Raw genomic sequence first — 15,611 nt, forward strand, 5'->3', positions numbered from 1 at the left:
GGAAGGGAAGAAAGAAAGGGAAGGGAAGAAAGAAAGGGAAGGGAAGACAGAAGGAAAGAAAGGAAAGAAAGAAGGAAAGAAGGAAGGAAGGAAAGAAAGAGAAAGAAAGAAAGAAAGAAAAGAAAAGGCTACCTACTGAATGGGAGAAGATACTTGCAAATGACATATCCACTAAGGAGTTATTATCCAAAATACATAAAAAAACATACAACTCAACACCAAAAAACCCCAAATAATCCAACTAAAAACTGGGCAGAAGATTTGAATAGACATTTTCTAAAGCAGACCTACAAATGGCCAACAGACACATGAGAAGATACTGAGCATCACTAACTATCAGGGGAATGCAAATCAAAACCACAATGAGGTGCGCGCCTGGGTGGCTCAGTCTGTAGAGCATGCAACTCTTGATCTTGGGGTTTTAAGTTCGAGCCCCACGTTGGGTGTAGAGATTACTTAAAATCTTAGGGGCGCCTGGGTGGTGCAGTCAGTTGAGCATCTGACTCTTGGTTTCAGTTCAGGTCATGATCTTGTGGTTGTAAGTTCAAGTCCCATGTTGGGTGAAGAGATTACTTAAAAATAAAAATCTTAAACAAAATTAAAACAAGGGGCACCTGGGTGGCTCAGTCAGTTAAGCATCTGCCTTCAGCTCGGGTCATGATCTCAGGGTCCTGGGATGGAGCCCCACATCCGACTCCCTGCTCAGCAGGAAGCCTGCTTCTCCCTCTCCCTCTGCCCCTCCCCCCCCTCATGTTCTCTCTCAATGAAATGAAATCTTTAAAAATACATACATACATATATACAAAAACAATGAGATACCAGTCAGAATAGCTACTATCAAGAAGACAACAGATAAGTGTTAGCAAGGATGTGGGGAAAAGGGAACCCTTGTGCACTGTTTGTTGGTAGGTATGTAAATTGGTGCAGCCACTATGGGAAACAGTATGGAGGGTCCACAAAAAATTAAAAATAGAAATATCATACAATCCAGCCATTCCACTACTGGGTATTTAACCAAAGAAAACAAAAACACTAATTCAAAAACATATGCATCCCTATGTGTATTGCAGCATTATTTACAATAACCAAGATACAGATGTAACCTAAGTGTCCATCCACAGATGAATGGATCAAGATGTGGTATAGACATACAAATACACAATGGAATATTTACTCAGCCATAAAAAAGAATGAAATCTTGCCATTCACGACAACAGGAATACACTACATGTTCATGACAACAATATCCTAAAGAGTATTATGTGAGATGAAATATGTCAGAGAAAGACAAATACCATATGATTTCACTTATATGCGGAATCTAAAAAACAAATGAACAAACAAACAAAAACAGGATCAGACTCCTAAATTTAGAGAACTGGCGGTTACCAGAGTGGGGAGGCACGTGGGGATAAGCATAACAGGTGAAGGGGATTAAGAGGTACAGACTTCCAGTTAAAAATAGGTCATGGGGGGTGGGGCGGCGCCTGGGTGGCTCAGTCAGTTAGGCGGCTGACTCTTGATTTTGGCTCAGGTCATGATCTCAGGCTCCTGGGATCGAGCCCCATGTCAGGCTCCGCACTCAGTGGGGAGTCTGCTTAAGGATTCTCTCCCCCTCTGCCCACCCCCACCCTAAAATAAATAAATCTTTAAAAAAATAAGTCAAGGGGATGAAAACTACAGTGCAAGGAATATAGTCAACACTACTGTAGTAACATTGTATGTGGACAGATGGGACTACACTTAGTGTGGTGAGCATTGTACAATGCATAGAATTGTCAAACCACAATGTTGTACACCTGAAGCTAATATAATATTGTATGTCAACTGTACGGCAACAAAAAAATCAATGAAAAAGTTTGAGCACATAAGTTTAAACACTAGCACAGTTCTAATAAATGAGAAAACACAATGCAAAACAAGTGCCATGGTTTTCACTTTTTGTTCTGAATTTACACTTTTTAAACAGTGGTAATGAACATTCAAGAAGAGATCTTTATTACTGTTTAGTTTGACTGCAGGCAGATCAAAGGAGTTAGAATGGTATGTATTAGGTAGCTGCAAAGTAGATGCTGTGCCCTTTACAGATCAAAGGATAACATCAAAGATCAGTCTCCTCTGGAACATTCCTGGAGGGTTTCTCAGAAAACAAAACAGACCAACAAATACTGAAAAATACCAAGTGAGTGAGCGCCCACCAATAACAATAAATCTCCAAAAATAAACTAATAATTGACACAGACTCCACTGAGAGTCTGGAGGAATACTGAGATGGTATATTCAAACACTGAAATTCTGAGCCCTGTTCAAAGAGAAAAAAATTGGGGGAGGGGAGGGAGTGGAAGGAGGAGAGTCTACACATTTTTCTCTTGTAAACATTCAGCTTGTTCTGGGTCCATACTCCTTCTGCCCAACAATTACAAATGCTCTAAATGAAATCAACATCCTGACCATGGCCCTTGTGGGAATGGAAGACTGTCATGAAGCCCTGTCATCGAGATTCAGTCTGCACTATTATCTCTCCAACAGGTTCGCCAGCTAAAATTCAGGAAATTCAACAGCCAATCATTTTTTAGTATAAGTATGTCCCATACATGTCTCATACTAAAAAATGACTGGCCGTTGATCTAAAAATCCAAATTTCACTATGCATTTAGTATTTTTAGTTCTTGAATCTGGCAATATTACTCAAAGGCAAGGGTCCTCCACAGATCCAAAACTCCCCATAGTAAGCATTTTTCTTGTTGGGGCTTTAGATGCTACATCCTGGGAAGAGCTGGGTCTCTGGGGAGATTGCAATAAATCTTGTTGATCTTCATACCCTATTTTGCCGCCGACAAAATTAGACATGTTTACAGCCTTTTAGGCAGGCTTGCATAACTTCCATTTCACTCGATGTACAGTGCTTTATGTGAGAACTGACCTGGTAAACTAATTTTCCCAACGGAAAAACAGCCCAGTTTTTTTGTAGACTGACCCTGAGTGACACGATTTTTATTTTGACCTGATTTATGGGAGTCTTCCAAGAATGAAATGCCTCTCTTCTTCATCTTTTGCAGAAATGTGCCCTGCCTGCAAACTATCCATACACAGTGACTTTTTAAAAAAAATTCTTTTAACACTTTACACCATACCAGGGGAATAATTTATACTAATCCATAAATGCTAATTCAAGAACCTCAAAATACTTTACACCACTCTTATGACACACACGGGATGAGCAAATCAAGATTCAATTTTTTAAGTTATCCAGTATTGTGCACAAAGTCTAGAACAGTGTGTTTCCTCTGATGTCAAGTATGCCATTCACTGGTGCCAAAGAAAAGTCCTTTTTTTTTTTTTTTTTAAGATTTTATTTATTTGACAGAGAGAGACACAGTGAGAAAGGGAACACAAGCAGGGGGAGTGGAAGGGGGAGAAGCAAGCTTTCCGTGGAGCAGGGAACCCAGTGCGGGGCTCGATCCCAGGACCCCAGGATCATGACCTGAACCGAAGGCAGACGCTTACCAACTGAGCCACCCAGGTGCCCCTCTTTTTTTTTAAGTTAGTTATTTTGAGTAGGCTCCACACTCAGCATGAAGCCCAACACAGGGCTTTAATTCACAACCCTGAGATCAAGACCTGAGCAGAGATCAACAGTTGGACGCTTAATCGACTGGGCCACCCAGGCACCCCTTTAAAGATTTTAAAGTACACTCTACACCCCATGTGGGGCTCAAACGTACCACCCCAAGATCAAGAGTCACATATTCTACTGACTGAGCCAGCCAGGTACCCCAACAAGTCACATTTTAAGATTTCCTTAAAAAAAAAAAAAGGGGGGGGGTCGCCTGGGTGGCTCAGTTGGTTAAGCATCTGCCTTCAGCTCAGGTCATGATCTCAGGGTCTTGAGATCGAGAACCACATTGGGCTTTCTCCCTCTCCCTCTGCCACGTCCCCCCCACCCTGCCCTGCTTGTGTGTGCGTGTTCTCGCTCTCTCAAATAAATAAAATAAAATCTTAAGAAAAAAAAAAAAAAGAGGGGCGTCTGGGTGGCTCAGTTGGTTAAGCGTCTGCCTTCCACTCAGGTCATGACCTGGGATCAAGCCCTGTATCTGGCTCCCTGGCTCAGTGGGGAGCCCGCTTTTCCTTCTCCCTCTGTGCTCTAATAAATAAAATTTTTTTTTGAAGATTTTATTTATTTATTTGAGAGCCAGAGACAGAGATAGCGAGTGAGAACACTGAGCGGGGAGGAGGGGGAGAAGCAGGCTCCCCACTGAACAGGGAGCCCGATGCGGGGCTCGATCCCAGGACCCCGGGATCATGACCTGAGCCGAAAGCAGACGCCCAACCGACTGAGCCACCCAGGCACCCCATAAATAAAATTTTTTTGAAAACATTTTATTTATTCATTTCAGACACAGAGATAGAGAGAGAACATGAGCAGGGGGAGAGGCAGAGGGAGAGGGAGAAGCGGGCTCCACGCTGAGCCAGGAGCCCGATGTGGGGCTCCATCCCAGGACCCTGGGACCATGACCCGAGCCGAAGGCAGATGCTTAACCATCCGAGCCACCCAGGCGCCCCTCTAATAAATAAAATCTTAAAAAAAAAAAGTTTCTTGCTCACCAGAAAAATAAGATAACTGCTTAGAAAGAGAACATTTTAAATAAAACCTGAGCAGCGGAATACTGGCCCACACAGTTCTGTTTAGAGTATACTCTCTAGTTTAGGTTGAAAGAAAAAAAACTGGGAATCACTCTGCTATCTAGGAGCAAGGTGGAAAGAACTTCAAGGTTAATCACCTGAACTGAACCTCTCTACTCCCCCCAAAAAAACAACAGATGGAGAACAGAAGCACCTGGGAGCATGGTTCATAGCCATAAATTCTGGGATAAACCTGTAAACTGTGTCAAAATATTAATTATGGGTAATAGCTCAGGAGATTGCCATACTTACCTCAGGTCATATAAGAGATCGGATTAAAACTAAAGAGTGAAAAATAAATAAATAAATAAAAATAAAGAGTGACATGAAATGACCACCACCCAAGTAGTTGGTGTGACACTGTCAGAAGAGGATTAGGGAGTGGACCAGATCACCTCCTAAGGCCACCTCCAAACATGGGTTTTGACAGGGAAGAAGTATGCATGATATATTAGGAAGAGATCTCAATGAACTTAGTAACAAATACATGTAATTTGTAATCTGTTTTGTCTAATGCAGAGATTCCAAGATACTGATATAATTTCTATTAGTCATGTTCTAATTATACCAATATAAGCATTAACAACTATAAAGCTGAATCCTTTAGTCTAGATCAGTGGTTCTCCACCACATCAGACCCAATGCTCCCTTTACTGCCTCATAAATGTACTGAAATGAAATTCATACTTAACATTACCTACCCATATAGGACTTAAAATTAACAGAAGGCTCATTTCAGTGAAATGAAAGAACAGCAGTTTGTAACAGGAGAACACGTATTTCAGTCTGTAAATGCTCAGGCATGACCACACTAGAAGATGTGATGAAATAAGGAAATGCTATTCCAAGGGCAAGAATCCAAACACTGAGTCCCTGTCCCTGAACCGAGGCCTCCCATCAGCACTTCAGGGCAAATCCTGAAGATCTGTCAGGACCAAGACAACTCTTGATTTTTACACTAAGAACAACCAGAGTGAAAACATCACTGCATCTAGAGCCCATTAAGGTCCATGCAATCATGAATGATGTGGGCAAGCTTTTAAAGAGGGAACTGTGCTGGGCAGGCTCTTCAGGAAAAGTTCCTTCACTGGAAGGTTTATGAGGTCATGGTTCAGGTAGGGGAGGGGTCAACAGGCCAGGATAAGAAATTTCTATTTCCACACCTCCCTAAACCCATCTTCTATGAACTGTTGACACATTCTGAGCTGGCCTCATTCCATGTCTGCCATCTATCTGCCTCTACACACATGTTGATTCTTCTTCTAACCTGATTCTCTAAAATTACAGAATGGGGGGCGCCTGGGTGGCTCAGTTGGTTAAGCGACTGCCTTCGGCTCAGGTCACGATCCTGGAGTCCCGGGATCGAGTCCCTCATCGGGCTCCCTGCTCAGCGGGGAGACTGCTTCTCCCTCTGACCCTCCTCCCTCTCATGCTCTCTTTCATTCTCTAATAAATAAATAAAATCTTAAAAAAAAAAAATAAATAAAAATAAATAAATAAAATAAAATTACAGAATGGTAGGCTGGGGAATGTATTTTGCTATTATCTAATTTTGATCCCCATTTTAGAGGTTAGTAAATTTAGTCTCGTTCGGGGTCATGAGGATTGTTAAGAGCAGAGTTAGAGGCCTCTTGACTTCCAGGCCAGGACTGCGTTCACTGTGCCACACTTAAGGAAAAATAAGCTTGATGTTAAAAGATCTTTTTGAGGGGCGCCTGGGTGGCTCAGTCAGTTAAGCCTCTGCCTTGGGCTCAGGTCATGATTCCAGGGTCCTGGGATCGAGTCCTGCATTGGGCTCCCTGCTGAGCAGGGAGTCTGCTTCTCCTTCTCCCTCTGCCCTCCCCCCAGCTCTCTCTCTCTCTCAAATAACTAAAAAAACAAGATCTTTCTGAGAAACTGAAACCTACTAAGGAAAACAAACAACAAAAATTTAAAAGATTCTGTCTGAAAGCATCCCACCATCTTTTTCAAAGCTTCGTGAAGTTTCTCTGAAATCAAGCAGTTAAAAATATTAGTAGACATGCAATATAAAGTGTAACTCTTTCCATGAAAAGAGCTTTTTTTAATGGTGGCTTAGCATTCCACTATTCGGATGTTCTGTATTTTGTTTAATCAACTGATTCTTACTGGATATCTAAGCTATTTCTTTTTATTATTCACTTAGTGGATTGTAAATTGTTAATGAATCAATGAGAAATGTTTATATTTATCCAATTAAAAGAAGCAGTCAAAAAAAAAAAACACAAAGAAGGAAAAAGCAAGCAACATTACTTGTGAAGAGCCAGAGTTTTAAAAACTAAGGAAAAAAACTGCAAATTGTTTTTTTTAAATACATCGAATTCTACATTATAACTATGCCCAATGCCAAACATCTCTTCTTCTCCATCCCCCTTTATTCAACTATTGAATATTACCCCAAATAACCACGCAAATTCATAATGAAAAATTACCTGCATTTAAAATACACAGTCCCCTCGTGGCTTCCATCATGCTTTCCTCTCTCGGGATTGTCCCATTCTACTCCTAACCAGAGTCCTAGCAGAATAAGAAAAACCAAATGAGGAATAAGTGAGGACAGAGATAATTAATGCTCCTTTTTGCTGCAAGCAAATACAGTGGCAATGGAAACCCTGTCACACAGACACCGTGGGGGGCGAAAAGTATCTTTTGAAAAAGAGCAAGTTAACCTTGGACTCGGGACTGCAATCAACAAATACGATAGCATGTTTGGTTCAAAAGCCAACAAAAACTACAACTGCAGGAAACAATAGCTAAAATTTATTGAGCACTTACTGAATACCAGGAAGTTTCTTTGCAATATCTCATATTAGCCTCACAACAGACATTTCATCTACGTAAAGCAGATAGTGTTACCTTTTTTTTTTTTTTTTACCAATTCCTGGAGGTTTTTTTACCAATTCCTGCAAGTTTTGGAGTCCTAGTCTACTAATCTGCTTTTCATAAAATAAAAATAAAAATCTATATATAAACAGTATCTTTTATTCACCATAGGTAAAATAACTTGCTCAAAGTCACACAACTTCAAACCCAGGTCATTCTAATTCCAGAAGGCCAGGCTTACCCATCACATTTTGCTATGACTCATACCTTATATTTCTATACCACCTCAGTTTCCAGAGCATTTTCTTTTACCTTTCCTCCTCCCTTCCACTCTATATTCAGTACCGTGCTAGGCGCAAAAGAAAGTCAGAGAGGTTCACTTCTGGATCAACCCTCCTGATGAAAACTAGAAAAGCTAGATAAACTATTTTTGAAAATCATTTCACATCAATTATGATGGCAAAAGTCACAAAACAAAAGAAAACAAAATAACAAGTGCTGGTGAGGATGTGGAAAAATTAGAACCCTTGTGCACTGCTGATGGGAACATAAAATGCTGCAGCCACTACGGAAAACAGTAGAATTAGATAATTCCTCAAAAAGCTAAACACAGAATTTCCAAATGATCTAGCTATTCCACTTCTGGGCATATACCTGAAAGAACTGAAAGCAGGGACTCAGATATCTGCATATTTATGTTTATAGCAGCATTATACACAACAGCCAAAAAGGTGGAAGCAACCCAAGTGTCCATTAATGATGCATGGACAAACAAAATGTGGTGTATCCAGCCTTTAAAAGGAATGAAATTCTGAGACATGCTACAGCATGGTTGAACTTTGAAGATACTATGCTAAAATGACATAAGCCAAACACAAAAAAGACAAGATAGGATTCCACATATATCAGACACCTAGAGCAGTCAAATTCATAGAGACAAAGTAAAATGGGGGTTGTCAGGGGCTGAGGGGAGAAGAGAATGGGGAGTTATTATTTAATAGGTACAGAGTTCCAGTTTCGTAAAATGGAGAGCTCCAGATATACGGTGGTGAACGCTGCACAATGTTAATGTGCTTAATACCACTGAACTCTACACTGAAAAATGGTTAAAATGGTCAATTAAGTTATGCATATTTACTACAATTTTAAAAATATGTGTACATCCCAGAGAGCTACTAAGGCAGTGAGAATTACAAGGCCAACATGTGGGAGAAGAGGGAAACAGAAAGAGTTGAATAAGCATTTAGAGCAATCTCTTTTCCTGAGGCATCTGATAATTCTAATATAAGAAGCTAAAAAGCTGAACAGAGCTTTGGACAGATGCTAGGGGCTAAGAAATCAATACTGAAAATCACAGCCCCCAAGGAAGGTGAAAGCTGCTGAGAAACTCTAGGATTTGTACTGGGCTCAAAATGTCTTCTAAGAGTAAGGAGGAACCAGTGCTAAATAAACTAACCATTGTAGGGATTAAAGGCCAACTTCAAGTAATCTCATTCTCAGATAAGTTTAAAGTGATCTAGGATTGCTACTAACCCTAGCTATCTGCCAGAGTAAATTTCAGTCCTCTCTGGAGGAAGAGAACACTATTAAAAAGCTCAAATTATCATTTTTCATCATCATATCTGGCACTCTAACAAATATATCCAAGCATAGAGAAAGACAAAGACTCTGTGACTGAGAACCAAGGAAAACAACAGCCAACATAAACAGATTCATCAGGCATCTGCATAATGGAGTTTTAACTTTAATATTTTCAGGAAAATAAAAGATGAGCTTGGAATTTCAGCAGAAGATTTTAAAAATGTATTTTTTCAAACCCTAAATAAAAACTCTGGAACTGAGGGGCGCCTGGGTGGCTCAGTCGTTAAGCGGCTGCCTTCGGCTCAGGTCATGATCCCAGGGTCCTGGGATCGAGCCCTGCATCAGGCTCCCTGCTCGGCGGAGAGCCTGCTTCTCCCTCTCCCTCTGTCTGCTGTTCTGCCTACTTGTGCTCTCTCGCTCTGTGTTAAATTAAAAAAAAAAAATCTTTAATAAAAAAAAATTAAAAAAACCCTCTGGAACTGAAAAACACAATTCAAAGGGATACATCCAAAGGGATACATGTATCCTTATTGTTTATAGCAGCATTTTTTACAATAGCCAAGATACGGAAGCAGCCCAAGTATCCACACATGCATGAAAGGATAAAGAAGATGTGGTACATATAGACAATGGAATATTACTCAGCCATAAAAAAGAACAAAATCTTGCTATTTGCAAGGGCATGGATGAAGCCAGAGAATATAACGCTAAGCAAAATAAGTCAGAGAAAGACAAATACCACATTTCACTCATATGTGGAATTTAAGAAACAAAACAAGCAAAGGGGGAAAAAAAAAGAGAGACAAATCAAGAAACAAACTCTTAATTATAGACAACAAACTGATGGTTACCAGAGGGGAGGTGGGTGGGGGGTGGGTGAAATAGCTGAAGAGGATTAAGGAGCGCACTTGTCATGATGAGCACTGGGTGATGTATGGAATTGTTGAATCACTATACTGTACACTGGAAACTAATACAACACCATATGTTAACTAACAGAAATTAAAATAAAAACCTAAAAAAGAAAAAAAAAGACAACCCAACTGAAAAATGGACAAAGGACTTGGACAGACATTTCTCCAAAGATATACAAATGGCCAATAAACACACGAAAAGATGATCATTAATAATTACAGAAATCCAAACCAAAACCACAATGAGATACCATTTCACACTTAAGAGTATGGCTATAAGCAAAATAATGGAAAGTAACAAGCACTAGTAAGGATATGGAAAAACTGGAACCCTCATACACTGCTGGCGGAAACATAAAATGGTGTTGCCACTGTGGAAAACATTTTGGTGGTTCCTGAAAAAGCTAAATGTAGAATTACCATACAACTCATCAATTCTACTTACAGGGATATAACCACAGGCATTAAAGAAGACTCAGACATTTGTATGCCAATGTTCATTGCAGCATTACCCACAATAGCCAATAGGTAGAAATAACCCAAATATCCATCAACAGATGGACAGATAAAAAACGTGATATACATACAATGGAATATTCAGCCATAAAAAGGAATGGAGTTCTCACACATGCTACATGGATGAACCTGAAGACATTTTGTTTAAGCCATCCTGAAAAGACAAATGCTGTATGGTTCTATTTATATGAGATACCTAGAGTAGTCACTATTTACCTATACACTTAAAAATGGTTAAGATGGAAAAAAAACAAAAGGTTAAAATGGTAAATTTTATGTTATGTATATTTTACCACTATTAAGTATGTTAACATTTTAAAAATAGTTACGGGGAAGGAAGAGATGAATAGGTGGGGCACAGAGAATTTCTAAGGCAGTGAACCTACTCTGTATGATACATGTCATCATAAATTTTCCCAAACCAACAGAATATACAACACCACCGAGAGTGAACTTAGATGGGCTTTGAGTGATAATGATGTATCGATACAGGTTTGTCAATTGCAACAAATATACACTCTGGTAGGGGACCCTGGTAAAGGGGGAGGCTATGCATGGGGGGGGGGCAGGAGGAAATCTACCTGCTCTTCAATTTTGCTGTGAACTTAAAACTACTCTAAAAAATAAAGCCTATTCAACAAAGGTTAAAATGGTAAATTTTGTTATATTTTACAATTAAAAGATTTTAATAAAAAATGGTCAAGATGGCAAATTTTATGTTTTATATGCATGTAACCACAATTTCAAAAATTAAAAAAACAGGGGCGCCTGGGTGGCTCAGTCGTTAGGCGTCTGCCTTCGGCTCGGGTCATGATCTCAGGGTCCTGGGATCGAGCCCCGCATCGGGCTCCCTGCTCCGCGGGGAGCCTGCTTCTCCCTCTCCCACTCCCCGTGCTCGTGTTCCCTCTCTCGCTGTGTCTCTCTCTCTGTCAAATAAATAAAATCTTTTTTTTTTTTTAAAGGTTTTATTTATTTGACAGAAAGACAGCGAGACAGGGGGAGTGGGAGAGGGAGAAGCAGGCTCCCCGCGGAGCAGGGAGCCCGATGCGGGGCTCGATCCCAGGACCCTGAGATCATGACCCGAGCCGAAGGCAGACGCCTAACGACTGAGCCACCCAGGCGCCCCAAATAAATAAAATCTTAAAAAGAAAAGAAAGAAAAAAGAAATACCACTAACTTTCGGGAGCAAGAATTCTCTCTCAGGAAGCAACCCCACATCTGTCCAAAGCCTCAAACAAGTACACACTTGAGTAACAAATATTTTGCATCTATAAATATAGAAGAGAAGACCAGGGGCCTAAAACACTTGAAGTTACAAATTACCAAATGCCTATTACTCCTATAATAAAACCTGCTACCAATCTGAAGCAGGGCTACATCCCAGTAATAAATAAGCTATAAAAAGCATCCAGAAATAATTAAATTCATTACCTATTTCAATGACGCTATTTACAGTTTTTTCATCTGAACAGTATGCGTCTGTCAAAGACAACTTTGCTTTTAACATAATGTTTAAATGTTCTAGACAACAAGTCATAACTTTAGCCATTTCTTCCATCAACTCCCAGAACATGAAAACATATCCTGTCATCACCACATTTAAACACACATATGCCTTTCTATTTGCTCTGGTAGGAGGACAAAAGCATGATTCACTTGAAAATTTCTCAAAGAAGAGCACTGTAGGGGCACCTGGGTGGCTCAGTCGGTTAAGTGGCTGCCTTCAGCTCAGATCATGGTCCCAGGGTCCTGGGATTGAGCCCCATGTCAGGTTCCCTGCTCGGCGGGGAGCCTGCTTCTCCCTCTCCCACTCCCCCTGCTTGTGTTCCCTCTCTAGCTGTCAAATAAATAAATAAATAAAATCTTAAAAAAAAGAAGAGCACTGTTATACATACTTCATGTAGAGATTTGCTACCAAGTAATTTGTGGTGACTCTGATTCTCAAAGTAGTATTAGTTCAATAAAAGCTGTGGAAAAAAAACCATTAAAAACTTGGAATAACAATAGCAACAAAACAACACTAATAAAGTACAATCAGTAAATGTTATTTAGGGGCTCCTGGGTGGCTCAGTCGGTTAAGCATCTGCCTTCAGCTCAGGTCATGATCCCAGGGTCCTGGGATCAGGCCCCCACATCGGGCTCCCTGCTCAGTGGGGAGCCTGCTTCTCCCTCTCCCTCTGCTGCTCCCCCTGCCTGTGCTCAGGCTCTGTCAAATGAATAAATAAAATCATTTAAAAATATGTTATTTAAACAAAAATACCTTAGGGACATCTGGCTGGCTCTGTCAGAAGAGCATGTGACTCTTGATCTCAGGTTCGTGAGTTCAGGCCCCATGTTGGGCACAGAGATTACTTAAAAAACAAACAAACAAAAAAACCTAGGGCAGTGTAACTCAACTCAATGTCAAAAACCTAATGTAGGCAAATAAATGCTATAAAAGCCTTAAAATGTTAAATAAACAACTTTCCTCTTAGGAAAAAAAAAAGAGTAGAAAACAGTAAAGATTAGATACAGATTTTCTTTATATGAGGGCATAAGAAACTCACATCTAAAATTAATCCAAAAGGGGCACCTGGGTGGCTCAGTCGGTTAAGCGTCTGCCTTCAGCTCAGATCATGGGCCCAGGGTCCTGGGATGGAGCCCCATGTCAGGCTCCCTGCTCAGCGGGGAGCCTGCTTCACCCTCTCCCTCTGCCTGCCATTCCCCCTGCAGTGCACGCACTGACTGAGCCACCCAGGTGCCCCTATGATCACCCATTTTAAAGAACGGACACACTCTACCTTAGGACTAATCTTTAAAGACTATAAACCAAGAGGTTAATTAGGACAAAGTTTTTCAATAATCTTGTTTATTTAGTGGCTTACATAAACTCTATTTACCATAAAAGAACTCTATTCACCAATAACACAATATGAATCAAAATTTGACTTTAAAATGTGTTTTGTAAGAAAGTGTATTTACTTTTTGGAGATGCATGGTGAAGTATTCAGAGACGAAATGCCACTATGCATATCACTTTATTTAAAATGCTTAGGCAGGGTGTCTGGGTGACTCAGTTGGTTAAGTGTCTGCCTTCAACTTAGGTCATGATCCCAGGGTCTTGGGATCAAGACCCACATTGGGCTCCCTGCTCAGCGGGGAGTCTGCTTCTCCCTCTCCCTCTGCCACTCCCCCTGCTTGTGCTCTCTCGTGCTCTCTATTAAATGTATAAAGTAAATCTTTATAAATAAAAAAATGCTTAGTCAAAAAAAAATTTTTTTTTAAGATTTTATTTATTTTTTGACAGAGAGATAGCAAGAGCAGGAACACAAGCAGTGGGAGTGGGAGAGGGAGAAGCAGGCTTCCTGCTGAGCAGGGAGCCCGATGTGGGGGCTTGATTCCAGGACCCTGGGATCATGACCTGAGCCGAAGGCAGACGCTTAACGACTGAGCCACCCAGGCGCCCAGTCAAAAAATTTTTTAAAAATGAAGCAAATAAGGCAAAGTGTTAGCAATGTTAAACTGACATAACAAGTATATACAGGTGTTCCTTACACTATTCTTGGCTGTATGTTTGAAACTTTTATAGTAAGTACTAAAAAAATACACAGATCCTCCTTAAACCTATTCTACTTCTAGGAATTATGTATATAACAAATGTAGCTGTTGGCTAAAAATGGCCTAGAAACAACTGACCCAAAGCAAGGAGTACCCCCAGATGTCAGACTGGGGCCTCCAAATGCTATCTGCCACTTAAAAAAAAAACAAAAAAACAAAGCAGAACTCAAGAGAAATAGCTGATTGTGATGCGGGGCAAAGAATGTGTACGGTGAGCCCTTCACATATGATAGCTTCCTTATCTCAGTAAGGAAACTCAAAAACCATTGGGTCACATCAAAAGTACTCAGGAGGCAATCTGAAGGGGTTCCTTCTGGCCAAATATGGGACAGTCTGAGCATCAATAAGGATAACAGCAATGGACTAAAACAGATCAAATATGTTTAAACCCATGACTTTAAAAAATTCATTGGTTTTCTAAGTCAATCAATTCATTTTTATGAAGAAAAAAAAGGGGGGGAAACCATTTATCCTGTCTTTCAATCACCCAATTATTTGGAAAGCAAGTAATTAACACAGGGAAATTTTCCACGATGTAAGCTGTCCATCAAAAGAATGATAAAATAATTAGAATTTCACCATTTGACAACCCCAAATAATTGATATAAACAGTGTTCATCAGGGCGCCTGGGTGGCTCAGTCGTTAAGCGTCTGCCTTCGGCTCAGGTCATGATCCCAGGGTCCTGGGATCCAGTCCCGCGTCAGGCTCCCTACTCCACGGGAAGCCTGCTTCTCCCTCTCCCACTCCCCCTGCTTGTGTTCCCTCGCTCGCTGTCTCTCTCTGTCAAATAAATAAATAAAGTCTTTAAAAAAACCCACAAAAACAATGTTCATCAAGAGCTGCTTCCATCACAAAAAGAGGTACAACCAGACATTATGTACCTCCTGACTGAAGAACATATTACCTAGAGTATTTGTAAGAAAAAAGAGCTTTCAAACCTGAATCTGATAAACCCTATATTTAATTACCAATTTGTAGGAAATGTAGAGACAGAAATATGTTAATGACATCATGTGGATGTAATCAGAATAATCCAGAACGTGGGAAATTTTAAAAGAGAAACACAATTTTTTCAACAAATTACAAGGAAGAAAAAAATGAATGTGGAAGATCAATCTAGGAAATTCTATATCCGACCAATAGGAGCGCCAGAGAAAGCAGGTAAAATGAAAGGGTAAAAATTATCAAAGATAATCTTAGAAGAAAACATCTCATAACTGAAAAGGTACATGTGACCTCAATTATTTTAAATAGGCTTAACCAAGAAAACACCTACAACCAATCAGTAAAAAAACACCCACAGATGGACAATTCTGCTTTTCATCTTATAAGCCCTTAGGCACTATATTTTATCATGCTCATGTATTTTAAGACACTTAAAAAAAAAAAAAAAGGAAACACAGCAGCAAGGCTTCAAGAATGGCCCAGAAGATTAATTAGCACTATTACTAAATGAAACTATAAGAAAATCTTGTTAT

At 40.1% G+C, this 15,611-nt stretch overlaps 1 protein-coding gene across 1 annotated transcript in view; it reads right to left on the minus strand.

The window, feature by feature from the left end:
* The window catches only part of TBCE (tubulin folding cofactor E), a 92,827-nt gene that overhangs the window by 36,501 nt on the left and 40,715 nt on the right, over positions 1-15,611 (minus strand). The window contains exon 3 of the mRNA XM_021696167.2: positions 7,134-7,218. Coding sequence (XP_021551842.1) covers positions 7,134-7,218 — 85 coding nt within the window. The remainder of the gene's footprint in view (positions 1-7,133; positions 7,219-15,611) is intronic.

This window comes from Neomonachus schauinslandi, chromosome 6 (assembly GCF_002201575.2).
Source record: "Neomonachus schauinslandi chromosome 6, ASM220157v2, whole genome shotgun sequence".
In the NCBI taxonomy this organism is placed as follows: Eukaryota; Metazoa; Chordata; class Mammalia; order Carnivora; family Phocidae; genus Neomonachus; species Neomonachus schauinslandi.